The 27,558-nt window shown below is 39.4% G+C and overlaps 2 protein-coding genes across 13 annotated transcripts in view; one reads left to right on the plus strand and one right to left on the minus strand.

Moving 5' to 3' along the window:
* The window catches only part of ESCO1 (establishment of sister chromatid cohesion N-acetyltransferase 1), a 98,307-nt gene that overhangs the window by 56,710 nt on the left and 14,039 nt on the right, over positions 1 to 27,558 (plus strand). For 2 of the 4 annotated variants that reach the window (XR_006414111.1, XR_006414108.1), the window contains one exon: positions 2,352 to 2,476. The exons of 1 other annotated variant lie outside the window; for it this stretch is intronic. The gene's annotated coding sequence lies outside the window, so the exon portion shown is untranslated. Of the gene's footprint in view, positions 1 to 2,351; positions 2,477 to 19,757; positions 19,863 to 27,558 lie in introns of those variants that run through there. One more of the 4 variants, XR_006414110.1, reaches the window with a different exon arrangement.
* Positions 1 to 27,558, minus strand: part of GREB1L (GREB1 like retinoic acid receptor coactivator) — a 209,339-nt gene that overhangs the window by 34,385 nt on the left and 147,396 nt on the right. For 8 of the 9 annotated variants that reach the window (XM_044424231.1, XM_044424233.1, XM_044424237.1 and 5 more), the window contains 11 exons: positions 26,847 to 27,029; positions 23,775 to 24,101; positions 20,676 to 20,804; positions 17,732 to 17,866; positions 15,897 to 16,094; positions 14,807 to 14,987; positions 13,574 to 13,766; positions 12,197 to 12,330; positions 11,232 to 11,571; positions 5,031 to 5,146; positions 2,657 to 2,901 (listed from right to left, as the gene is read on the minus strand). In XM_044424231.1, coding sequence (XP_044280166.1) covers positions 2,657 to 2,901; positions 5,031 to 5,146; positions 11,232 to 11,571; positions 12,197 to 12,330; positions 13,574 to 13,766; positions 14,807 to 14,987; positions 15,897 to 16,094; positions 17,732 to 17,866; positions 20,676 to 20,804; positions 23,775 to 24,101; positions 26,847 to 27,029 — 2,181 coding nt within the window. The remainder of the gene's footprint in view (positions 1 to 2,656; positions 2,902 to 5,030; positions 5,147 to 11,231; positions 11,572 to 12,196; positions 12,331 to 13,573; positions 13,767 to 14,806; positions 14,988 to 15,896; positions 16,095 to 17,731; positions 17,867 to 20,675; positions 20,805 to 23,774; positions 24,102 to 26,846; positions 27,030 to 27,558) is intronic. The other variant, XM_044424236.1, reaches the window with a different exon arrangement.

Below are 27,558 nucleotides of genomic sequence, written 5' to 3' on the forward strand. Positions count from 1 at the left end.
CACCCCAGCCAGTCACGAACTTTTTCAAAGGTGCAGAAGTCTTGTCATAAGCTATGAGTATAACTCAGTATTTCTCACCCTGGTGGCTGCCTACCATTTCAACAGCTGGAGCTGATGAGCGGTGTAGTCAAAAACATCAGGAAGGTACCAGATTTAGGTTGGCTGATACACAAGGTTTAGGAAGAAAAAGAATGATGAATGAACATCCTGTGACTATAACTGCTGCCAGATACAAAGACATTATGGTGCTAATGTTCCTCTCAGTGTGCAGATAGGGATAAAAAAGTGCTGCATGCTTAGTCCCTTCAAATCACCTGTTATTAATGGTCTTGCAATAAGACCTGAAAAAATGGTGTCAACCCTACAACAGCATAGCTTTGGAAGCTATGGACAGAAAGCTGAGGAAGGACTAGGATTGCCAGGTCTGAATGAGGAAAGGCTCTATGCCTTTAAGAATTAGTACATCCCAATCTTTTAACAATGATTAAGGGAACATGAAGAAGCCACAGGATCAGGTGTTCCACCCACCAAAAGCATTTTCCTCACATCAGGCAGTACTGACCTTAACTCAAACTAGGTTGTGTTGTTAATGATTAGAAAACATGGTTTGATGCACAATTTCCTGTAGCCTACTTGTGATCATGGTTATGTCAGAAGGAGACCCAACAGATGCAAATTTATCCTGTCAGGTGCAATTTATCCTGTCTTTCTAAGCTCTACTCTTGAAGGTAGCCTAAACTTGATTCTAAATAGATAGATAGATAGATAGATAGATAGATAGATAGATAGATAGATAGATAGAATTAAGCAAACACTATGACTGAGAAAACCAGTCCTGATGAAACCATCACTTCTGTGCAACTCTTACAAGTACAGGACTTGTATATGTCCGGACTTAGAAAGCATAAGAGGCAGGGTGGAAGCAAGATGAACTTCACAAGTTGAATTAACCAGCCAGAGCTTCTGTCAAAGGAGAAAGGCCAGGAAAACCCTGGGCTGGGATTCTAGTCTTCAGTACCTATTTTATATATTACATTCATACCCAGCCTTTCCTTCAAATAGTTCAAGGCAGTGCACAGCCAGGAAAGACTCTGCACAAACATTTTATCCTTGCAATAATACTGGCTCAAGGTCATCCAATGGTTCTTTGGGTTACATAGAATGCAAACCTAGGTCTTTCTAGCCCTAATTCAGGATTGGGCAAAAGGTAAATTAGGTCTACTGGTACATTAATGGGTAACATACAGTACATCAGGAAGGAATCCTGACTCTCAGTTAATTAAAAAGTAACAAAATGACTTTTCTGCACTCTAAATTATAAATGAAGAAAATGAAGAAAACTTGGTGCAAGGAGGAAAAGAGTTTTGTGCAAAGGATTATGAGTTCCATTCAGCTGTCACACTTTAAACAATTTCCTGGGGTTATACTTCTTTCATTCTAAGCACATGACATTGTTCCAGGCTCTAATTGCTGCACAGTATGGTTCTAGGATAAAACAAAATGGATCCTGCAAACCTAACAGGTGCCCACTCTTGCTGTTACATCTCTACCATCCTGGGCCCAGTATTGTCCTTCAGGAAGACATAGGAGACTAGCATGGTTAGCACAGTACACTTTGCCATCTAGCTATATGTCTACAATAGCAGCCTGGCCTTATGAGAAGCACAGAGCTCACCACTACTTCCTGGGCTACAGTCTCTACAGACCTTCCCTAAACTTGCAGATGTGTTGGATTACACTGCACAAATCCAAGCATTTCCATGTTGAGAAAGGTTGGTCCACAGAACTCACAACTGTGCCACTAGGTTATACCAGAAGAAATTATCTAAAACTGGCTTAAAAGTCAAATGACAGCATATTTTTCTTGATACTTAAATTAGCAGGACATTTAATGTTCCACTTACATTCAAGGCTAGCTCTGAGAGTTCTGGTATTATGTGTGTAATGGAGCAGATGTTCATTACTAATCATATTTTGTAGTTACTCTCACACAACAGTTATTGAATAAAAAAGGGATGTACTATATTTAGAACTGCATTTTTATTTATTGAATTTATTCATCATTTCATAACAATTATATACTATCTAAACAGATTCCAATGTGGTGAACAATAATAAGTAAAAGGAATAAAATGAATTATTATTATTTGCTGCTGCTGCTATTATTATGATATAATATTATCATATAACAACAACAACAACAACAACAACAACAACAACAATAATAATAATAGCAGCAGCAGCAGCAGCAAAAACCAAGACTGGTGAATTAGGGAAGGCTTAATGAAATAAATATGCCTCCAGTAGGCATCATAAACAAAACAATCTTGGTGTCTGCCTCAAATCTACAGGTAAGAAATTCTATTGAGAGGGAACTCTGAAGGCTCTTCTCTGGGTGAATTCTGACTGGCTCATAAGGTTCATATAGAAGCAGCAGAAGTGCTTCATTGAATGATCTCAGTGACTGAGAAAGCTGGTAAGTACATCTCTCAAGTATACCTTGTATTTGATCTGATAGTGAATAGGCAACCAGTGAAGTTCCCTCAGCAAAGGAACTGTTCCATTAGGTTTCTTGCACAGGCTCACCTGTTTCAGAAAGCCTGATGTCTAAGAGGAAGGACAAGGACAACACAGAATGGTAAAATAAAAAGCCCACCTGAAGTTCCAGTCACAGCACTACTGTTACTCTGGGGTCTCTCCAAATCAATTGACAGTTCATCACCATCATTCTCACCAACACTGGCCTTCTCCTGCTCCCTCTCACTAAGGTCAAGGGCTACAACAGGACCTCGGATCGCCTCCTTTGAAACATAGCAACATGCCAGGCCTACTTCTTGTTCTAAGGCAGTGCGAGTTAAATGGCTTGAGTCAATCAGTCGAAGATCACAGTATTTCAAAGACCTGGAAAATAGAAAAGGAGAGTTGGTTTGGCTTGGTTTTGGAAGGGCAGAGAGAATGGAATTCTTGCTACTCGAACTGCAAGCAATTTTTTTGTACTGTTCCATGAATGTATGAAATGGTAAGGAATAGTTTGCCTGTAACAGAGATGGGGACTTTGATAGGATAGACTTGTTCAGTTTACCTTCAAATCTTATTCTGTCATGTTTTAGCCTATCCAATTTCCTCCTTGCTCTGAGGATCAAACTATTAGATTTTGTTTTCGAAATAGTACTGATGGGTTGGCAAGACACTATTCTTCCATAATTTAATTCTAGGATTTTTTTATTGCTGTGCAAACTTTGCTGTACTTTTCAGTTCATGCCTCCCCGACACACACAACATGCACACACAGATTCACATGTGCACACTGATGACTGACTAAACCATTGTGCAAATATAACAGATGTGACTGTATCAAGATTCTTTTGCACATGGGTTCACTGTTCCAATTACAGCACAAGGGGGGTTCCTGCTGCCATTCTACTATCAAATCTAGATACCTTTTGTCTATAGTGTATCAGTAATCTGTCAAGAAGAAAAAGAAATATGAACTGAGAACTGAAAGTTAAACTGAAAGGCAAGCGGGATTGTGCAACACAGTAACCTACATGACAATAAAGGAATGAAACAGGGAAATCCATTTATCCTTATTATGTATAGCAAACATGAGAAACAGAATCATCAAATATAAAGATAATAACATTTCAAAGGTAAGCCTTACTTCACTTTTTCATCTGGAAACAAAAGAGCAAAATAGAATGGAATATGCAACAGCATTGCATAGGAGTTAATCCTGTGATAAGCAAACTTATTTGGTATGGTTTTTGCCTTCAAGGAGAGAATCCTTTTTAGGCAGCAAGACCAGTGGACATCAACACCTCTGCAGACCAGCATTAGCTGCTTTGTGTGCAAAGCTGGCTTGCCCCCTGTGGTGCACAGTGGAGAGAGTAAACTGAAGAGCTAGCAATCTTAGGCAGCCAAACTACTCTGCATTAGCACTTAAGACTTCCTGGCTAATTGTACCAACACCATATGAAATAAATAAATGAAATAAATATAAACAAAATTCATAATAATACTTGCAAACTACAACCACAACAAGATGATAATGATGATGATTCCCTGGGTACAATTCTAATTTTTGCTGTCTTTTCCATGTCTGGCTTGTTAAGGTTTCTACATTACGCTTGTTATGAATAGACAGCAGAAACAGAGAGGTTCCCTTTCCCAAACCTGAGAAGGGCAACAATGGTTGCAACTCATCTCCTGTCAGGTCAAACCAATCTTTTATTTTCTGAGACAGGTCTGAAGAAAGCAGAGTTCTGTTCATTTGTGGTATGTTTATCCCAGGATGTACTGGAAAATGAATTCAACCCATCTGATGCAATCTTGCAGGAGGAAAAAGGGTCCTGGCACTAAGGGGTAACAAAAAAGGAGTTGTCACAGAATAAGGTTTTCTTTTTTTTAAGCTACTAATTATCTTTGTATTGTGAAATGAGGAACAAAGGTTAAAGTCCATAGCAGCTTCAGTAATGGCCACTGCATCTATCTCTTCTTAAGCAATGTTTGCTGAAATACTTCTGCAGAAGCCTGTCCAAATCTCATGCCCATCAGCTGCAGCTTTCTCTCAGATCCTGCTACCATTTGAGTCTCCGTGGGTAACAGCTAGACGGGCAGCCTTTTTAGTTGTGGCACCAGATTTCTGGAATGCCTCCTCACTCCATTACTAAGCCTTTAAGCAGTAGTATCGATCAAATGAGGGTGGTGCCCATTTCACTGAAATTTTATGTTGAAGTTTTACCGTTTGCTGTCAAGAGAAATTTTGTAACTTTTATTGTCACTGTTATCTACTATTCTGATAGTTTGCTGAAAGAGAGCCTATAAACCTTTACAAGTGCTCACCCTTTAAATCAACAACATGCATTTTTACAGCAGTTCTTGTATGTTTTTCTTCAGCTGGAGGAGGAATAATTGCAAATTTACCACTCAGCATTATTTAATTGTCACTTAAAATAAAAAGCTGGAGATTATATAGGTATTTAAGAAGCTTTTAAAATAGTACTTTCACAGTGGATTAAGTGACAGCATACCTGGGAAATGTTTCACCTAGTGGGTCCTTGCCAGTTAAAACAACAATACAAGGTAGACCTTCCAAATCCTGGTAAGTGTGAGGAAACCAGTCTTCCCGGTCATTTCCTCTCCATGCCTGTGAAGAAAAAATGCAAGGAAGCGTAGATCGATTTTTCATTATTCCTCATACATTCTTTGTACTAAAAACAATGCTTGAACAGGTATTCAAGGACAGTTCTTTCTTTCCTTTCCTACGCTGTGCAACAGGTAGGATATCCTCCTTTGTCCACAGAAAAAAGAAAAGAAAAACATCCCCCTAAATTCAGGTCCCACAAATTTAAATCCTACCATTTTGCCACAAAATCATGACATAATCTAAGGGTTCTGCATAGGGATGCCCCAAAGAAAAGGCAGAAGTGCTCTATTTCTACTTTGGCTCAGTCTTCTCCAAAAATAAGAACTATGACCTTCCTGAAGAAGGGGAAGCACAATCTTATGGAGCAGGACAGCAGCTCAAAATTGATAGGCAAATGATCAAGGAACATCTAATTGGGTTGTATGAGTTCAAATCTCCATGGCACGATGAACTCCATCCTAGAATCATAAAGGGGCTGCCAGAAGAACTCTCAGAACCACTGTCTTTTATCTTTGAGAAATCATGGAAGCTGGGGAAGTGCCGAATGACTGGAAAAGGGCTAATATTGTCCCCATCTTCAAGAAAGAAAAGAAGAACCTGAGAAGTACAGGCCAGTCAGTCTGACAGCTATTTCTGGGAAAAGTCTGGAGCAGATTATAAAGTGGTCAGTCTGCAAACACCCTAAAAGCAATACAATGATTACGAGACACCATCATGGATTTGTTAAGAACAAATTCTGCCAGACTAATCTGATTTCAATTTTTGATTGTGTAACTACCCTGATGACTGTGGGAATGCTGTGGACATAATATATCTTGTCTCCAGCAAAACTTTTGACAAAGTGCCCCACAACATTCCAATTAACAAACTAGCCAAAAGTGGGTGAGATGGAACAACTATCAAATGAATCCACACTTGGCTACAGAATTGGACTCAAACAGTGCTCATCAATGGCAGCTTCTCAAACTGGGAAGAGGTAACAAGTAAGGTACTGTAGGGCTCAGTGCTCTTCAACATTTTTATTAACAAGTTGGATGAGGAAGAGCAGGGAATGCTTATCAGATTTGCAGATGACACAAAACTGTGTGGGACAGCTAATATTCTGGAAGACAGAAAGAAGATTCAAGGTGATTTTAATAGGTTGTAGTGCTGGGTTGAAAACAATAGAATGAATTTCAATAGGGACAAATGCCAAGTTCTGCACCTACAAAAAAGAAACCAAATGCATCATTACAAGATGGGGAATACTTGGCTCAACAATACTGCAAGGGAGACGGATCTTGGAATTGTCGTAGGTCACAAGCTGAATATGAGTCAACAATGTTATGCAGCTGCATTAATACAACTATCACTTCTAAAACATGTGAAGTACTAGTTCCCCTTTACTAGTTAAACCTCATCTGGAGTACTGTGTCTATTTCTGGCCACCACTGTTTAAGAATGATGATCTAGGGACTGCAAACAAAGCCCCAAGAGGAGAGGTTAAAAGAACTGGGCATGTTTAGCCTTGAGAATAGAAGACTAAGGGATAGTGCTCTACAAGTACTTGAAAGGCTGTCACAAAGAGGAAGGACAGGATATTGTCTTGATCATCCCAGAGTGCAGGATACAGAATAATGGGCTCAAGTTACAGGAAGCCAGGTTCTAGCTGAACATCAGGAAGAATGTCCTGACTGTTAGAGCAGGATTCCAATTGAACCAATTAACGAACCTTACTTCACACATAATCATCAGATTATATACAGGGCTGGGCGGGGGTACTTGCAAAAACTCTGTGAGAGTGGAATCTTCTAAATGAGAAAGCAGTCCTATGATCTGTAGCAGTCCTCCTTCCCTGCAGATTTAGGATTAGGGTGACTTTAGGTGTCTACAGTATAACAAAGGGGGAAAGAAGGAAAAGACAAACTGCAGCACAGGTTAAAGGCTGTGATTAAATCAAAGGTTAAATTTCCTTGCATATAATGGCTAGCAATTGTATGCGAAACATGTAATTTAAGCTTGACCAACCAACCAGAGATGTATACTTAAAGCAGAAGTAGAAAACAAACAAACAAAAAAGCATCCAAAGGCATGGCCATTAAAAAGGAAGCAGAATCTCTTCCCACATTTATGTCATCATATACTTATGAGAGTATATAGCTTAACAAAAGCTGTCTAAAAGATCTGCACACAGGAAGGAAGGAATTTTCATTGACAGTTTCCTCTCATATTTGCTCCTCTCCATCTGACATTTCATCTTTCTCTCACACACACCTCTTGTACAAATGCTGTACATTATGAATAATTCCTTTTGAAGTAAAAGATTAGCCCAGGAACTGGACACCTTGCAGTGGATCAATGAGTCAGTGTAATGTGCTATGTTTTTAAAGTCTCCCTGTGAAGAGGACTGTGACTAATTTCTCTCTCAAGGCTAAAAGCAATGTCATCTCTTAAAGATCAACTTCCCTTTCACCACCAGTCATCTGCCCCTCGGTGCAAAATTGATTAAGAAGCAACCCAAACTGAATTATGACAGAGGATAAGCACACGATGAACCCTGCTCAATAGGAGATTGTGAAGTTATATGATCCTGCTCAGTGGGCTCTGTTCAGAGGCACACAGTCAAATATAACCACCCTATAATGTGAGGTTATTTAAAGTGCAGGCTTGTACTTGATGTGGGACTCAAATGAGAAGTAAGAAAGTGCGAGGTTTTGGATATGCAAGTCAAGCTCATATACAATTAGTCCATCTTCCGGGCACCCTGAAGGATTTCTTCATGAGTCATGAACTAATTCTTTTGGAGACCACCTTGCATTTCCCATGATTGCAAACCCAGGTCTGTGTACCTCAAGGAACTGTTCCTTTACAACAGGCATGTCCAAAGTCTGGCCCGGGGGCCAACTGCGGCCTGTTTTCAAATTTCAAGCAGCCCGCAGCCTCTTCTCCCCGCCGGCTCAGCCTATCACTCATTCCCGCTGGCTGGCGTTTTTCCCTTCACCGCACAGCGGTTCCCACAGCTGTCTCCTGCTGCCTCCTGCTCCTTCAAGGCTGGTGGTTATATTTCACCAGAAGATGGCAGAAGACCTGAGTCAGCACTCTCACCGCGTGACCCTTGTGACACAAGGCTTGTGTGCCCATTTCTAAAATGGCGACTGTAACTAAAAAAAGGAAAGTTGACAGCAAGGACCGCCGCTTCCAGGACAAGTGGAAATTGGAGTATTTTTTCACTGAAATACGAAACAACTGTGTCTGCCTAATTTGTCAAGAGACTGTGGATGTTTTCAAGGAATTCAATATCAAGAGGCACTACCAGACGAAACATGCTAACTACAACAAGCTAACTGGGAACGAACGTGGCGAAAAATTGAAGGAACTGGAAGCTGCTTTAACAGCACAGCAGCGCTTTTTCACAAGAGCCTGTGAGTCAAATGAAAATGCCACACAGGTGAGCTACGAGGTGGCAACGCTGATTGCCAAGCACTGCAAAACTTTTACTGAGGGTGAATTTATTAAAGAATGCGTGATGAAAATGGTGGAGAAAATTTGTCCTGAGAAGAAGCAAGAGTTTGCCAATGTTTGCCTGGCTCGTAACACTGTGGTACAGAGAATTGAAGACGTTTCATCTGATATTAAGAGACAGTTAGAGGCAAAAGGAATGGAGTTTGACTTTTTTTCGTTAGTCTGCGATGAAAGCACGGATGCATCTGACACCGCTCAGTTATTGATTTTTTTGAGAGGAGTGGACAATGACATGAAAGTGAATGAAGAGCTACTTGACCTCCAGAGCCTTAAGGAGCGAACAAGAGGAACAAATTTATTTGTTTCTGTTTATTCCACCATAGATGACATGAAACTACCATGGAATAAAGTCACTGGGATTATTACGGATGGCGCACCTGCCATGGCTGGCGAGCAAAGTGGATTATCAACCCTAGTCTGTAACAAAGTCAGTGAAGAAGGAGGCAAAGCTATAAAACTCCACTGTATTATTCACCAACAAGTTCTCTGTGCCAAACATCTGAAATATGATCATGTTATGAAACCGATGATGAAGGCTATTAATTATATTCGTTCCAAAGCCCTGTGCCACCGCCAGTTTCAACAGTTTCTACTCGACATCCAGGCTGAATACGGAGATGTTGTGTAGCACAACGAGGTAAGATGGCTCAGTCGGGGGTCTGCACTGCAGCGCTTCTACTCTCTTAGGGAGGAAATCGGACAATTCTTGGCAAAAAAGGGACAACCGATGCCAGAGCTATCTGATCCTGTTTGGCTGGCTGATTTTGGATTTTTAGTTGACATAACACGACATCTGAATGTGCTGAACACGAGCCTTCAGAGGCAAAATGCAGTGGTAAGCCAACTGTATTCACATATCAAAGCCTTTGGGACAAGCTGCTACTTTTCCAAAGGCACCTGTCACAAACGCAGCCCAATAGCACACATTTCCCATCGCTGCAGGAAATAATAACCAGTTTTCCACAGAACAATATGAGTGCGCAAATAAGGAGGTATGAAGCAGACATCTCATCTCTGGCTGAGGAGTTTCAACAGCGCTTTCGGGATTTTGCAGCTATTGAAAAGGAGATCAGGTTTTTTTCGTCTCCTTTCTCTGTGGACCCTGATGACGCTCCAGACCACCTGCAGCTGGAGCTCATTGAGCTGCAGTGTGACACCGAGTATCGCAGTCAGCACCAACAGCTCCCTCTTGTCAACTTTTACCACCAGCTGGATAAAGACAGGTTCCAAGAGATTCGAACATTTGCTAAGAAAATGCTGAGCTTGTTTGGTTCGACATACTTGTGCGAGAAGACATTCTTGGTTATCAACATTAACAAGAACCGCGTGAGGACGAGACTAAGTGACTTTCACCTGCGTGACATCTTGCGCATCAAAACCACTGTTTTTGAGCCAGACCTGGCCTATATAATGTAGTCGAGATCTCAGTATCACCCTTCACATTAGTGCAGTTAAGTTATTTGTTTAGTCTTTCATAAAATAGATCATTTGCATTTAATGTTAATGGTTCAAAGAATGTCAGGCTGAAAGGTCGGCCCCCACACATTTTCACCTCACCAAATCTGGCCCTCCTTGCGAAAAGTTTGGACACCTCTGCTTTACAACAACAAAAAGCATTACATATTGCTATTTATTATGACCAAAAGGTCTACATTATGTATATGGTATTAACAGTCTGATCTTATAAGTGATTATTTACAGTGAAAGTGACACAAAAGGGAATCCCTTTGTTGTCTCCAAGCAAAGCAAGTGATAGCCTAAGGGATTTCACTGCTCCGCCAATGCTTGCAGGACTTCAAGCCCACCTCCCTACCCTGCTTGTAATGCAAGTGGAGTAAGAGGTACTGTACTTGGCTGGTCCTTGTAGAATACAACCTGCTTGTAGAAGCAACTGCTGCCCAAGTACCTTCCTGTCTAGCTTTCCCCACAAGACATTAGGACATTACTAAGTACTCAGTCAGCACCTCCTGAGACTGACTTATGTAACTTTTTAACCTCTCCCTGCATGGAAATAAAACATGGGTAGAGCACAATGACATCAAAGGAGTGGACAGGGCTTTGAGAAAGAGCCCTAGCCCATTATATCATACAGCCCACTAGCTTGGTCCAGGGAGGGGAAATCTGGCCCACAGATGAAGCTTCTTCACCTGCCCCCAATATATATACAAAGTTGACATCCACCTCCATGTTCCCAAAATGTCCCATTTTCTGCCCCACATCACTTCAAGACTTCACATTGTGCACTTTTGCTGGTACAGTTGTACTGGTTTCATAAACAGTCTGCAAAATCCTAGATGTTTTGCTGGAATAACTCAAAGATTCCTGCAACTGTATTTTTCCCTTTGGACATGAACAGTGATTAAGTTATTAGGCCAACAATTGTTTGTACTGTTTCTTAAACACAGTGGAACACTTTAAAAAAAGAACCAAAATTTGCTTACTCAAGAGCATAAAAATGAACAAGATAAAACAATACTTGAACTATCGAGATCCAGTGAAATAGAGCCTTTCTACATATTTATTTGGCCTCTTCTCCATCGGAAATTTAACAACCAGCTCAAAGAATGACCAGGCATATACTGACCTTTAATCTCTTCACAAAGTGCTTGGCCACAGTAAGTTCTGAAGCTGGGTTCCCCATGATAATCTCAAAGCGATATTGCAGGCCTAGTTTATCCCGTGCTTCTTGCAGCCTCTCTTTGGCCAACATGGCCAGCTGCACGGAGGGAATCCTAATGATCAGCATGTGGCCACGGCCATTCTTATCCTTGCCTGGTGCAGTGATTATGTCATCCATTATGCTGAGAGTCTCAGGAGTGCTGTGGTCTCGGAGTGAGGCCATAGTAGTGAGAGCCATCAAGGCTTCCAAATACTGCTGGATCAGCAGATAGCAGCGAATCACCATGCTGTGCAGCTTGGGGTACCTTAAAAGGAATACAACTGTGGTCAGGTCAAATCAGTATTTGCTGCTCTGGTCTGAACACCATGCAAGAAATTCAAGGAAAGAAGGATTCCTGCCATGCATGGTTCAGAATTTCCCAAAGTACTCTCATCCTTATACAAGCATTTTCTTGGAACACACTTCTGCCTTTATGACTAACAGAAATACAAATAACCCTCCAGATGCATTGGATGACAACTCCCATAATACCAAGGCAGCAAGGTCATGACAGGAATTGCAAAAGTTGCCATTCAACACATTTGGAGAGCACCAAGTTGGAGAAGGCTGCAAGAGTTCAATAGTTAATTTAGTCTGCAGATCTGTGATTCATCCAAATATAATTTAAGTTTAGCATTTGATTTACAACCTCAGATTTTTATACCAGGCCAAGCCTAATAATGCTAGGATTGTAAATTTTCAAGCAGGAGAATAACAAGAATGATACTTAGGCTGCAATCTTAAATATATAGTATTGCCCCAATGACAAAATACTTGAGCTTAAAATACATATATATTGTATCTGGAAATAATATGTTCTTGGTCACTGCTCGTCAGTGACCTGCAGCTTTCTCAACAACCAGGGTCATGACCATGGCTAAAGCATTTACCTCTCTAATAGTGTATTCACCATTTTTTCAAATGTTTCATCACATCTCAAAAGAGGGCTTGTGATTCCCCAGTGCAGAGATTTGCTGTATTCATTCAAGCCAAAATATAGCTTCTCATCCTGGCTTATTTCCTCCTGTTCCAAGCAGAAATATTGCAAGAAAAATATTGATCACAAACACTTTATATATCCATCCTACAAGCAAAACCCCACCATTTTCTTCCTGCTCCTGTGAAAATGAACATCATTATGAACATTTATCACATGGACAGGATATTAAATATATTTGTAGCCACAACAACTAGTGATGGATGAATCTATCACTTTTGTTTTCTCTGTTTTTCCACTCCTAAGTTCAGTTGACTTGAGCATTTAAATAATTTTTAAGTTCTCATGAAAATACTCTTTCGTGTGTACTTCTGCTAATACAATTTTCACATGCAGAAGTCTCATACTTGCATTTAATTTTGTCCAATATACATATTCTTAATATAGTGCATTTTAATAGCATGTTACCTTAAAACCCCTGCATTGCTTAGGACCTGGTGTCTACTAGACAATCCTATTCTGCATTGATTGGCTAGACAATGAGATCTACATCTGCAGTTCCTAATCTTGAAGAAAGCCTTTTTACATTAGTGTCTGATCAGTGGAATGACCTCCTCAGGGATGTTTCCTTGGTACCCACTGTATTATTTTTGTGCCAAGCAAAGAGCTGCTTACTTTCCCAGGCTTTTCACATTTCCCTTTTAAAGATTTTAATTCTTCTAAGCAGCTGCGAGTTTTGTTTATTAGAAGGTATTTTATTTGCACAACAGGTTGCAAAAGTGGAATGAGCAATGGGTGCAAACAATTGTGCAATCAGGAAGGTAGAAAAGGTTACACAAGAGCTATGTGCAACCATCTGCAGAACCGGTGGTGCAAGCATAATGCACAACCACATCAGTAAAAGTAACAGTACTTGTGGTCTTCTGTTGTGCATACTTTGGAACAGTTTCTTCTAGTGCAACATCATTCATGCTAGTGGAATGATACTGTTGGATACTCTTACTATTTATTCATTTGTAATTGCCCTAGAAATGTATACATTTCTGAAAATAAAGTTCATACCATTATTAAACAATGGTATTGAGGTTCCTAGAGGCAGTGAAGCAACTGGTAGGCCAATCAGTGGCTATGTTGAGTGTTGAACAAGATGAGGATCCAATGAAACCTCTTCTGAGATGCCATCAAATTTCGATTGCAGACTGTATTAAAGCAGCAGTCAGAATAACTTCTGTCTTTATGACATCAATAGGGCTAAGCATCAAAAATGATCATAGGGAACATGCACACACTTCCAAAGACTGTATTGAATTTGTGACATTTAGACCCTTACCATGTTACCAAACTGTATCCAGTGTACCTCATTGGCAGAGCTGATTCTGGACTGCAGGGTTTGAAGAGCATATGGGAAAGAACTCACTTGGAGAACAAGGAGGTTGAATGCTTCAAGAACCTCTCTGCAGTTTATTACTCTATCAGCAAGTCCATGACTTGGCTCTCCATGGGAAAAAGAGCTTGAGATAGCACTATGAGATGAGACAAAAATGTAGCTTTTACTGTCTGTTTCACATCCTGGATTAAAATGGAGACTGAAGGAGTCACCTGGTCCACAAAAATTCAGGAAACTCACAGCTTTTAGTATACCAATCTAGAAATAAAGCCTTAGTATCCTACTTGCCTCTAAAAAGCACTAAAAGTAGGTTTCAAGCGAACTTCTGCAGGGTGATCCCTACTTAGAAACTTATCAGATGGTGTTGTCAGCTATACAGAGCTTAGTTTTGAGGCCTTAAGCCATACAATTAGCAAGGTGGTTGTTACCATGCTCACCACTATCATGGATTTTCAAGTAGTTGCAGAAAATCCATGTCACAGTCAAATCAGCAAGTTTGAAGCAGGCATGAGCAATATACAGGCCTGGTATGGGGAACTAAATAATGTGGCCGATGCTTAATCACTTGGCCCATACAAAATCTCTGATGCCCATTTTGGATCTATGAGCTGGATGACACTGCCTGTTTTGCTAATGTTAAAGCCATGACAATGTGTTAGACAAAGCACCATAACAGTGATTCCAGACCTAGCAATTTGGAAATAATATCTAGGGAAACTCTAGTATACTTTAAGTAGATCAAGCATATGCTGAAGACTTATCTTTAGTTCTTCAACAAAGTAAAGACCATATACCACCCAACAGTTTGTCCCCAAAGGAAGCTCCACATATACTTGGTAAGTGCATAATGCCAGGACCACCACAAGTCCACTGCAGCTGCATAAACTTCAATTCATGAACATGAAGCTTATGAATTCAGGCGACAAGAGTAGCATTATAGACATAGTGGTTTATTCTTGAGCCCAGCAAGTTCTCTGTGTCTTTAACACAGGTTGGAAAGGTATGGGTCATCCCTGCTGCAATGGCAGGAGAATGTACCACTTGCTGTGCAAATACCAAAAGCTCCAGAAACAACTTATTAAAAACTCCAGAAATCCCTTCTTTTAGACTTATAATCTGAATGAAAATATATAGTATACTATTAAATGTTACACTGCTTTACTTGGGATGAATTACCTTGTCAAATCCACATGGGCATTGTCATGCACCAGTACAAAAAGTGTATATGGATTCTGTTTCACCCGTCTCATGAAAATGTCGAACTTGGTTTGAATCTCATTGTCTAGCCGCACCACATATTTTTCAGCTCTTTGGTAAGCTGCTTCATTTTCTTCAAGACCCAAATCTACAAGAACACCTGGGGAAGAAATGGGATAAGAGAAAGAACTTGGCTTTTGTCTAAAAATAAATAACAAAAGATGTCAGCAACTGAGTGGAGGCAGTACTGGCTTTGAAACCCAAATGCCAATTCAGTCATTATGCACATTATGCCTATATGCATTATAGCAGAGTAAAAGATTGAGAAGGATATGTTTTTACTGACACTGTTCCCTTACGACAGGGTAAGCATAATATAATATAAAATAAAAATATGACTGAAAACAGGCAATGTAGCAGCTGCAGAAGAACTATTATCCACCAATGAATCAAATAATACCATGTACTTTCATTTTAATTTTATCTAATGTGTGATTGCATGCGTACATAAATAAAATTTCTTTCAAAAATGCTGCCAGGTGCAGATCATTGTCAATATTCTCCTATGCCAGTTCTTTAGGAACAAATAACTGTCAAAACTGCCCCCACAATTTAGTATCCTGAAAATATTTACTTGCATTTTTATTGTTACATTTCTAGTCTTGAACACTGTCAAGATAGGCCTGAAAATATACCGGGGGGAGGGTGGGTTATACTATTGCAATCTCAAATCCCAAATCAGAGGAAAAGGGCCAAGTAGGGCTTGCAGTAGGAGAAGTTTTGAAAGAACTATGTGACAATTAAGTTTCTTGCATAAAGTATACAAAGCAAAGAATTATTCTTTATTTGGTGCAGAATTCTGACTAACTTGGTTAACAATTTTGATAGTCCTAGAACAAATGCACAGTCTTGTTATGATCTTCACTTCACTTGCAGGAATACAAATGCAAGGTTGGTAAATCCTGCAGGTTGGATTTGCTTTCCTTAATGTAAAACATCATGAATTCTATACAGACATATCAAAAACCTTCTTGGATTTAACATGCTTCTTTTCTCCCCACTTGTTTACCTGATTGTCGAATCCGCTGAATGGTTTGTTGAACCAACACCTCTGAACGAGGGACTACAACGATGAAATCTACTTTGCTGAAGTGGCCCAGATCCAAGCTTTGGTTGCCACTATCTGCAATAGCACATACCTGCGACAAGAGTTTTCTGGCAATTGTGAGCTGTGGTTGATAAATTTGGAAGGTTTCAGTATCCAAATCTAGGAGAAAGCAGTGCCAGGATTTACTTTCTAGTCCCAGAGAAGCCTCTTAACTAGGTTTTATCTTGGAAGCTAAACAGGCCTGGCCTTGGTCAATACCTAGATGTGAGTATTCTGGGAGTTCATCCCATTCTGTACAAACTTCCCAGAATGCATACATTCATATGGAAAGAGCCTTTGGAGAGGAAAGATGCAAATATCATGACTAAATATGTTTCCATTTTAAAACAACATCCTTTCAGCACATTGTACTAACCAAAGACACCATTCATGTTTTAGATACAATGAAAATAGTCCATGGATTTAAGTTGGAACCCAACTGGTGATGGGAAGAATTACAACTTTATGCTTCCCGTTTTCAGTAGGAAAACAGCAAAAGGGTAAGGGTTAACATCACTCCTTCATGTTGCAGTCTCAGTTGAGATTCAAGTCCTCTGCTGCTGCTTTTTGTTAAAAAACCAGAACAGAGAGGTAATAATAGCATTTTGCATTAGCATACTTAGAGCAATCCTAAGGGCCCTAGAAAAGCATGGAATACGTTGGATTCCTAAATCCAAGGCTGAAGGTAGTGCTCCAAGTTTGGAGCTGGGAATCAGAGCTCTGACCCTGCTCCCATCTGCCTTGAAGCCTCCCTAGAATGCCAGCTGCCTCCTGCCAGCTGCCCCCTGGGGTCAAACAAGAACCTCAGAGAGGCAAAGGAAGCAGGGTGGGCAGTGGGGAAATAGACACCAGAGTATCAGCTATCCTCCTTCCCTCCCTTTCCAACACACTCCAACTAGACAGGCAAAAGAGCCTGTCCAGTGAACATCTAACATAGGAGAAAGGGGTCAGAGATCAGTTAATACACTCCTTTCTTCTACATAGGATGATTGTACCTCTGAGTTGGGGACTTAGGACCATCACAACAGGTTTGCTCTTTTAATGTAATGTGTAATTTGATCCAAGGCAGACATGGTGAAATTGGTGAAATAAACTATTTGCTAGCTAAGAAAAGCAGCTTTGGAGGATTTCAGAAAGGATGTTAGTGTGCAAGACTGTCCCTCATCCAAGCCAAAGTTCAAATTCCTTCCACATAGGAAAGCTATTCACTCAAAATTATTATAACCACTAGGCTGGTTCTTTTATAACAATTCTTTATCAATAGTCTGCTATGCCTTTATGTGCCAAACTTTAGGTTTTTTCATATTATCATGGTCTATAATTTTGTGAAAAAGCTTCAGGCTAGCAAAAACTAAACCAAACTAACTTAATTTTACTCACTATTTCTCCAGTAGAGGATCTAATCAATGTGGAACCTCTCAGCACTACTGAGCCCAAGTCAATCCTTCTCTTCCCAACCAGCACATTGATTCACAAATTTAGTATAAATCTGGGAACTCAGTTCTACAGCAGTTGAACTATTGAAAGCACTTCTCCTTGCACATCCTGTACTAGGGAAGTTTTTGTAATCATCCTATGACCATAGTATCTGACTAGTATTTCTGTGATCTTACTGCCTGGCTTTTGTAAGAGCATGGTACAATGCTTGCACCTGGCCAGGGCACAATTTCTGTAGACCAAAGTTCTGTAGATCATATTCCCCATTCCTAGCTATAGGCTTTGATATACATTATTCATTTTTAAGGGGCGACTCTTACCAAGTTCTTCCGTGCAAACCATGGCAGCTGCTTCATGAGATGATACACATTCATTAACATCTCCATTGAATGGGATTACAACATTATCTCCGCGTCTCTGTTGCATTGTCTCTAGCAACTTGTCCAATTCATCTCCTAGAAAAGAATGAGCTTTTAAAACTAATATGTATCTGAATAAGCTGTAATACATCCTTACAAAACCTTCACAAGAAATGATGCGAAGATACTGTGTTGTACTTAACACCTATCCTTCATTTTCACCTAAATGTGTTAAAGCATCTTTCTAATCAAAAAAAGATCAACCTAAAGGCAAAAGCATCAGAAATATAAAGAATAGGAATGGCACCGCTTTGGGGAGGGGGTCATTCCTGGAAAGCAAGTTTCAGAAACCGTGTTGGGGGTTGTCTTGCCCTTCCCCATTCTTTCTCTGTCAAGCTGTACAACTTTCCACAAGGTTCAGTCTCGTCACCTATGCTTCTAAACATCTACACAAAATTGCACAGAAATATTGTCCAGATGTCCATGAAGAAGTATCTTAAAGTTGCTGATGTCACCCAACTCCATTTCTCCTTTTCATCAGACAAAGAAGAAGCGATTGCTTTCCCAAACAGCTGTTACTGGACTGGATGAGAGTCAATCAAGGGAAAGGCAAAATTAGTGACTGCAAAAGACCTAAGAGATTAGCTAGTTGTGTTGCTCCTTCCAGATGAGCTCTTCCTCCTGCTAAGAGAGAAGGTTTACCATTTGGAGTAACTCTTGTGGAAAAAGGAAAACCATCCTCCAGGGAAACATGCAGGATTACGGAGGCCATCTTCAAAAGTTCTTTCCTAGACACTTTTACCTTTAGAATTAAGGCAGATAAAAAAAACAAGGGAAAAAATCTTTTTGGTGATGGTAATCAACCTATTTAATTCTTTCCTTAAAGAATTAAAATTACAAATTTCCTTTTGTTATGAACCTTTAAACTTTGTGGGGTTTGAGGAAATCCTTTTTTTAAGCGCAGGGGTTTTAATGTGTTTTAAAAGCTGCTATTTCACTGCTTTTAGTCACTGAATGTTTATTGTTTTTATTATATACTGCAAGTCATCCTCAAAGTTTTAAACATTTTAAACAGAGTAAACTACTCTTGCACCTAGTATCACTGTTCGAGTCTTTAGCAGTCATGATTTAAAATGACTTTTACCAGCTTTGGCTGATCTCAGCTGCTAGAAGAAAGACATGGATGGTGTCATTCATCCACTGCAGGCCAAATTGGACTCTGTACAGGACCATTTTTTAAAAAATGTAAGCATTCTGATGCAGAATGTCACCACTGCCTATTTATTAATACATATGAGCTAGTGGAAGTATCTCAAAGTTAATCTGAAATATTTGCATTGGTTATCACTTAGATTTCAAAGTGCTTTTCATCTTTGAAAGTAGTTTTCATCATCGAAATGCATCCAAATCTTAGAAATTGCTTTTTCCTGTATAACAACTGTCCGCTTGGAGCTCCTTGGATCCCATGAGGAACTACCCCAAACATCACCTTCCCAGAAGGTGAAATTAACTTCTGCTGAGAACACAGCTCTTTCCGCTGGGAATTCCAAGTTGCAGGATATTTCCCATAGAGGCTTGTTTATGTTTATCCTTACTTGGTGTCATGACCAACCCTGATTCCCTATCTTTGGAATATGAGGCCATGGTTTTAAAGAAAATACTGGAGGAGGAGAGGGATTGGCTCTAGAAACTCTAGACAAGAAGAACTTGTCAGAATCTCTAACCAGAAGCCTAGTAACATGAACCTCCTCAGTATCTTCTTAGTCACTGGCTGCTGAAGCAAGCTTAGGCTCCACTGAAGTTGGCATTAACTTCTCACTGAAGCAAATCACTACTGTTCTATTTAAGGCTTAGTCTGGCTTTGCATGTCATTGAAGAAATATTTGAGCAAGTTGCTATGACTCCTTCACACAGAGCTTTGCCTGAACTTTGCTTCATCAGGACTTGAACTTGACCTTGCTTGACCTTGCCTTATTTCCCCTGCCAGAGCTGAAACTTGTACTTAGCAGCGTCCCCTGCCCCTCAGGCCAGAACTCCAGATGAGTAAGACTGTCACCTGAGCAGAAAAGCTTCATTTTGGAAACAAGTGAAAGGTTTTTTATTCTTTCCATTATTTGGGATTTACTTGGAAGCACTATGGAAGCATAAAATTTACTATTTTATTTTCAGTTGTTTTAGTAAACTATTCTTTAATGCTGCATATGATTTGTATAATGCCTTTGAACCCCTTTGCGAATGTTTGTGTTAAAGTGCAGTGTAATAATGTGTTCAACAAAGCAAAACCCCCTTCATTATCCCAGTTATTCCACAATCTAGAAAGAACCAGTGATTAATTTATACTGAAACAGGAGGGGGAGCCCTCACAACACATAACAAGTACTGGGAAGAAACTGGTGAATGCCATTTAATAGAGAATTATAGAATTGTAAAGTTAGAAGGGGCCAAGAAGGCCATTGGGTCCAACACCCTGATCAATGCAAGTTAAACCATCCTCTTAGATGGTTCTCAAGCTGAACCTTGAATGCCTCTAGTTGGGGACAGTCCATGACCTCCTGGGTAATTGGCTCCGTTGTTGTGAGAGGAAAGCCTTGCTCCTACGTATCTATTCCTTCATTAAGGATGGAGCTTTCTTGAGCCAATGTTAATTTATTGATGTGAGCCGCCCCGAGGCTTCGGCGAATGGGGCGGCATAAAAATGTTTTAATAAATAAATAAATAAATAAATGTTTCAAAATTGCTTTGATATACACATAGAGATACTACATGGCTAGCAGTGCATATCAAGAGCCCATGAAATAAGCACTGCATTTAGTAGAACAACTACCTTAGGCAAAACAATTATTTGTGAAAATGTTTAGATTTCTAACTCAAAGAGCCATAACAGGAAAATCTTCAATCCACTCACCTAAAGATGTTTTTTTGAAATGTGAAGCCAGAAAACTAACTTTTCCTGTAATGAGCTCATAACTGATCTCCTTTAAAAATTCACTTGTAGTAAGCATGCTTTCTGCTAGTGCTCTAGATTGATATTGACCTAGAGAACAGAAAAGACAGAGAAATATCACCAGATGCTTAGTTCAGTATAAAGACCTTGCCTTCATGAATTTCAGCCCCACTCTTCTTACTGACTTCTGGAAAAGGCCAACTAAGTGAGTTTTGCACGCATAATTTTAAATTACTTTGTTAGAGTACATTTGCATTTATTGGTTTACATGTATAAACATTTTTAAGATATTAAATATTGCAGAATTCCCTAAAAATCCTTAATGACTGGAAATCATTGTGATAGCTCATGATAGCTTAGCCTCATTTAAAAAAAATGTCTTGCATATCTGAACTTCTATTTATCCAAGCGTTTTGAAGGTCCCTAGACATAAAGTTATATGAAGTTATACACCCTTTCACTATGCAGTGGATAGCAGTGTTGTTTTTAATCACCATTCACCAAATCTATTGGTAGTTCATGTTCTGAAACAAAGAAATATATTGGACTGACTTAAGATACTTATTGCTCTATAAACTGTGGCTTCAGTCCTAAAACTGCGTTTAGTTCTTCCTGATTCCCCCAGCTTCATGCTTCATACTCTTTTGCCCAGCCTGGAAATAATCTGGAAAGCAGAATGGACTTTTCCAACATTTCTGGGAAGTGTATGTGTTATAATTAGGTTGTAAAAGCTAAGTGAATTTAAATAATCTCTAAAAAGTTTTTGAGTGTACTGTCATTTACCACATCTTGGGTGAACAAAAATAAATGATTAAAAAATAAAAATTGTATTTTAAAAATTTAAATCAGAATTTTTATTTAAATTTGATTTTTTAAAATAAAATGCTTTTTGAGGAAAAATTATCTAAAGATAGTTTTCTGTTTAAGGACATTATAGTTCAAAGGTAATTCCTCATGAAAGAGGCATTAGCTTTCAATTATATAGCAGGAGGCTATATATTCATGCAATATTTCCATTTTTTGGTAAATGTATTCCATTAATCCATTGACAACGTCATGTTCTTCCAGAGGTTTCTTAAAGATTATTGGACATTTTTTCTATCTAGAAGATATTATCACAGATGTTTGGTTTTACAGTTCTCCAAACTGTGAATTTGTGTCTGCACAGATGACATGCCTCTCCTTCACAGCAAAAATGTTATAAAATAAACATACTGAGTAAAGAAAAGATCTTAACCCCATTGTTCCTTTGCAAATCTATGTACACAGAATCAATCCCTTATGTGCTAAGTGCAAAGTTTTTTAAAAAAAATAAATCATTGAATAAACGATAGTTGAGAATGGAATAGATCTATACCAGAAACTAAGCATGGGGGAGGGGGCAAGCAGTAAAAATGAAAGTGAACCCCTTTGAGCAGAATATTCCTCAAGTCTTTGGATCTTTTGCATATAGTCTGAGTTTTACCATATTATTCTTTCCCTGGAAGAGAAAACCTATAATGGCAGCAGATACAGTTTGGGAAAATTTTAATGACATTCCTCTACCTATGGGTAAAGCGGACATGTGTGCAAATTATGTAGAAAACCAAGATTCATATCTAGTCTTACTGACTACTGATTGAAATCATGATTTAAATCAAATCCACCCTGACCACATCTGTAATGTAATCCTAACAATGGCTGAAATTAGTTTTGTTCTCTTTCTAGTCTGTATTAAAAGTATCCAAATAGCGCAAGTGAGGTTTAAAGGGTTTTAAAAAATGTAATACAAAAGAGGCTGTATTTTTGTGAATGACACACTGTAAGATACAAAAAATAATAATGCAACATCTGAACACAAATTTTCTGTGGCAATTTCTGCCTCTCCATTTAGGTCAGAAGAAGAAACAGGAGAGTACATTATCATAACAGTTTACCACTTCCTTTGCCTGCAATATTCCAAGGTCAGCTTGGCCTATCAGTGTTCCTGAAGTTAAAAAAAGTCTTGCAAAGGAGAGGAAAAACTTGCTCAGAAGGGATAGAGAACTCAAGTAAACATGACACACTAAAGTATATTTAAAAAGTTGCCTGCATCAAGTTCATTTTTATCAGATTAATTCACTGAATTAATCTTCCTTAACTGGAGCTTCTCTTGAACTGGGAGTATATGGTAGATACTGAGCCCTGTATTTAGGAAATAAATACAGGGTAGGCCAAAAGTAGGTATACAGTACTGATTGGGTCATGTTTAGTCCCTTGGGTCCTCGAAACCTCTTCCATCAGGGTTGCAACATTCCTGGAACCTGTCCCCAACACTGTGACATAAATTCCAGTTAGGACCAATGTCAATAAATGCTTGTGAGATTAACTCCTTCAATTCGTCCACTGTGTGAGGTCCTCCATGAACAGATCAGTACTGTATGCCTAATTCTGGCTCACTATGTATAACAAACAAACAAACAAATAAATGTATACCGGGGTTAGGATTAGGTGGCTTACAGAGTCCTCTTCCTCTCCATTTTATCTTCCCAACATTAAGCCTGTGATGTAGGCCAGCTTGAGAGTACATGACTAGCCCAAAGTCAACCCATGAGCTCCATGGCCAAGTGGGGACTTAGAATCCAGATCTCCCAGGTCCCAGTTCAACATTCTAACCACTATGCTACACTAACTTACTATAAATATCATAACTAAATACATGCATAAAATATTTCCTACTTCTCCAATAACCTTGTAGATGTTTGCATGCAAAGCAATTTATATCCAAATAAATTAACAGATCTCCCTGTTTCATAAGTATGCCATCCAGGATAACTGAGAGATTACAAAGAAACAGACATGTGCCAATTCCAATATATGAAGAAATATATGGCAGCAAGAAGAAGAAGAATGAAATGTAGGTGCTTAACAAGTCATGCAGCGCAGTTACATGTGCATTCAACATTAATATTATGACCATGTCTCAATTTTTCAAGAGAGTACTGACAGCTGCATGCTGTTTCACCAATGAAAAAGGGTCAGTACAAAGTATCACCTTAGGTATACTTGGCCTCTAACATTCCATTAAGAAAAGGTACTCACCTAAAACAACTACACAGAACTCATTCCCTCTGATCTTTGACGTGCAAATTGGAACAACGTAATCTGGCAGCCTTTGCTGGCACTTCATTTCACTCACAGATCGAAGTGTTTCTGAAATGCCTTCAGCCAGGGAATTCTGTGTAACCACCACGTGCACCATGTCCTGGGAGACACTGGCAATTAATTTGGCAAGCCATGGGAGCTGAGCTGGTGACAAGGAGATGCACTGAGAGCTCATTTGTAAGGATTGTTCTCTTAAAGTAAATTCCTGCATAGCTTTCAGCATGATCTGTTCAAATTCTTCCCTGAGAGGTATCTTATCAGGACCTGCATTTTTGTCAAATAAAGCATCAAAATGTATAATTAAAACCAGATTCATTCTATTACCAGGTAAGGGTCGAAGATAGCAAACTGACAGAGATCAATATTTATCACAGCAATATTTTTCGTGATATGTTCTTATGTGTGTGTGTGAGGGGGGGCACCTTAGACCCTGTAAAAACAGAAACAGTGTGAAAGAAATTATTACCTTAGGCACAGGGAAGATGTGGGGCAGGGGAATTAGAACTTGTAGTGTGGCTGTCCTATGAGAGTTGCAACTGAAGCTATTTTCTCTGTCTGCACCCTTCTGCCCTGCAAGTGACGCACTAGTGTTTGGATTGAGTGAGTTGATAATGATCAAGTACAGGATCACTTGGTGGATGGGTAGAGCAGAACACCTATCTTCAATTTTAACAGGACAACATACTTCTACGTGTCCAAAAGGCAAAGTGGTGTTTGTATGGGGACACAGAATCAAAGGGGGAAACTGGCAGTTATTCTACTGGTCTAAATAAAAGATATGGGACACTGGACTGCCCACAAAGTCTTATGTTACACTGATGGGGATGGAGACAGTGGTAATTCTGTACTTCTGTGATCTCATTTGATAGTCACACAAATGCGGAAGAATAGATGTGTGACAGAAGCATGCATGTACCCTAGAAAATGTCCATCTCTCTTGGAAGACCTGCCTAATGTTTGAGAATAATTACATATAATTTTGTAGCCTTCTTTTCCAGAAATGTTGGGCTCCAGTCCGCATCATCGCAAGCCAGTGTGGCCAGTTTTGCTCCCAAATTTTACTTGCATAGAATAGCAGGATTTATACCCACTACTTTCCCATTGTGCTTTATGTCTTTCCAAATATTGGAACTGCAGGAAGTAATTTCAGTTAGCTCTGGATGGTTCAGACAATGTCTTTCACTACTGCTATTCTCAGAACATTACATCAAACATGTATTCCCCACGTACTGATTGCCACAAAAAGACTAGCACTTAACAGGCCCTTTCTGGAACATGAAGGGTTGCCTCTTGCTTTTCACAGGGCATTTCTGGATGGACCAAACTAAGTGGTTGTGTGCTCCTCACATCTGGAGAAATTAGATCTCAAGTACTGACATTAGTAAGACATAGAATTGCTCAATACGGCTGGATCATGTCCTGTTACATAGGAAACTTCTTTCTTACCAAGGCTATAAAAATATGGCTAGAACAAACTATTATTTTGACCAGGGTATCCAAGAGTCAACTTTTTCCTCATACAGTTCCACCCAAAGTTGCAGCAGGGGATAATATTAAGCCTTTCAGAGGAACCAGCTGATTTTCTGCCAAGGAACCCAATATCACATCTGCAGGAAGAGACTACACCCCCCCCCCCGCAAAAAAAAATCCCCTAGAGGATCTCACCACATAGGAACTGATCTATTCACCTCTCCCTTCCAACAAGAAAAAAAATCACTCATATTTTTGCTTTCACTTGACAGCTCACCTTTTGACAATTTTAATGTTCCACATTAAAACTGCTTCAACAGGGAACATTTTATGAAGTTTATAAAATATAATTGCAGCTCTAGGGGATGGGAAAGATCCTAGGAGACTGATTATTTTAAACCATTTAATTATTCTGGTTCATTTATGTTCCTGGGTAAGACAAGCTTGTAAGTGAAAGCACTTAGTGTACCTATGGTCATGAGGTATTGATGTGGGCTCCTGAATTCCTAAGACATTCAAAGGCATTTCAACAGTCTACATTACCCATTAATACCTTTACAAATACAGGTTAGCCATAACACAGAGGGTGCCTCTAACCACTAATGATGCCAGTGCATTTCCAATGATGAGTCAAACAATTTTGCCCATAGTAAGTAGTCTGTGTTAGATTCTTACCTTCACCCAGGTAAGTATATGCATCAACACAGGAAAAGCATATGCTTGAGTGAGTCCTGCCTGTCTAATAAATCCCTCTCCTCAGGGAAAAAATTCCTGGGACTACAAATAACAGAGGAACAGCTTTGGAACTCCTGCCTTGCACAAAGCAGAACCATGTTTTCTAATCCTTGCACTGTAATTCAGCCTTTCCCAAACTGGTACATGCCATATGTTTTAGACTACAACTCTTATCATCTTCATATGGCACTCTTTGACCTGTCACCTTCCAGGAATGATGGATTACAGCATCCATCATGTCCAGCCAGCATGGCCATGCAGTCTTCTCCAGCATGGTGTCCTCCAGATGTTTAGGACTACAAATCCCATCAGCTCACATAGCATGGAGATTGATAGTGTTGACTGTGGTTGATGGGATTTGTCATGCCACAGGGTCATATGGCAGCAGACTGAGAAATACTGCTTTTGTGTGTTTGCATTACATAGCAGATGTACTTTTCATGCCAAAGTTTACATAGTGCTCCTAAAACAACTGTCATGAGCTATAGCTATAAGCCTTTGGCTGAAAATGGGTGGCTGTGACTGAATGTTTCACATTAAGCAAATGTCAGATCTGATTTTCAGGATAAAGTATGGCTTCTTCCCAAAGGTGAGCGGGTTTCAAAATGAGAAAGAATTGCCATCTTTCAAATCCAGCTTAAATTCACTTAATTTATTATCTCAAAAAAGCACAAAATATTCCACTATTAATTTCTTACATGAAAAATCAAATAGCAAAAGGCCAATCACCAGCAAAATGTTGTGATTTGCAAGAAATGTTATTTCTATATTTAGCAAAATCAATTCATTTATGTAATGCCTTACCTAGCCGGACAAGATACTGTATTGTTAAAATAATCATGTTTTCTACACTTAGTTGGTTCCCGGTCAATCCAAAAGGATCCAAATCCTTGCTTTCAAGCTGAGAAATCTTGTAGCAATTCACCAGCATGGGACTTACTACAATGTCTCCAACATTCCCATAGAAATATGGTAAAGTGCCATAACCTTCAAAAAGAAAAAGACAAACCCTAATCAAGCTACTTGAAAACAATTGTGAAATAACTGCAATCTATTCAAATAATTAATAAAGAAAGGATGATAGACTGGTCAACCCAAAGCAGTGATCTGTATCCCACCAAAGAATTGCCAGATATTTGGAGGCTACTTGGTTTCTTAAGGCCATTTCCAGAGGGAAAAATACACAAAGCTGCTTGATGCAGAATGTATTGCAGAAAGAATAGCACACTTGTTTCTATTTCTAAATAGCATGTAGTTTTCCTTCCGTCACAAACAGCATTAATTATTTTTTACTGAACCATACTCCTGAGCATTTTATTAAGCATCCATTGGTTCCTAAAGTCATAGGGAAGTAATATGCAATATAGGAAGAATGAATATATGTAATAAGAAACAAAATCCACATTGCAACAGCTCACGCAGAGAAACCCTTACTGCTGCTTGCTTTTTCAGTTAAACAGCTTTGAAAAGGTGCAATTTTGAGAAGAGGAACAAAAGCTGTCACTGTTCCTACCCC

The sequence above is a fragment of the Varanus komodoensis genome, unplaced genomic scaffold (assembly GCF_004798865.1).
Source record: "Varanus komodoensis strain SLA01 unplaced genomic scaffold, ASM479886v1 scaffold14_1, whole genome shotgun sequence".
NCBI lineage: Eukaryota > Metazoa > Chordata > Lepidosauria > Squamata > Varanidae > Varanus > Varanus komodoensis.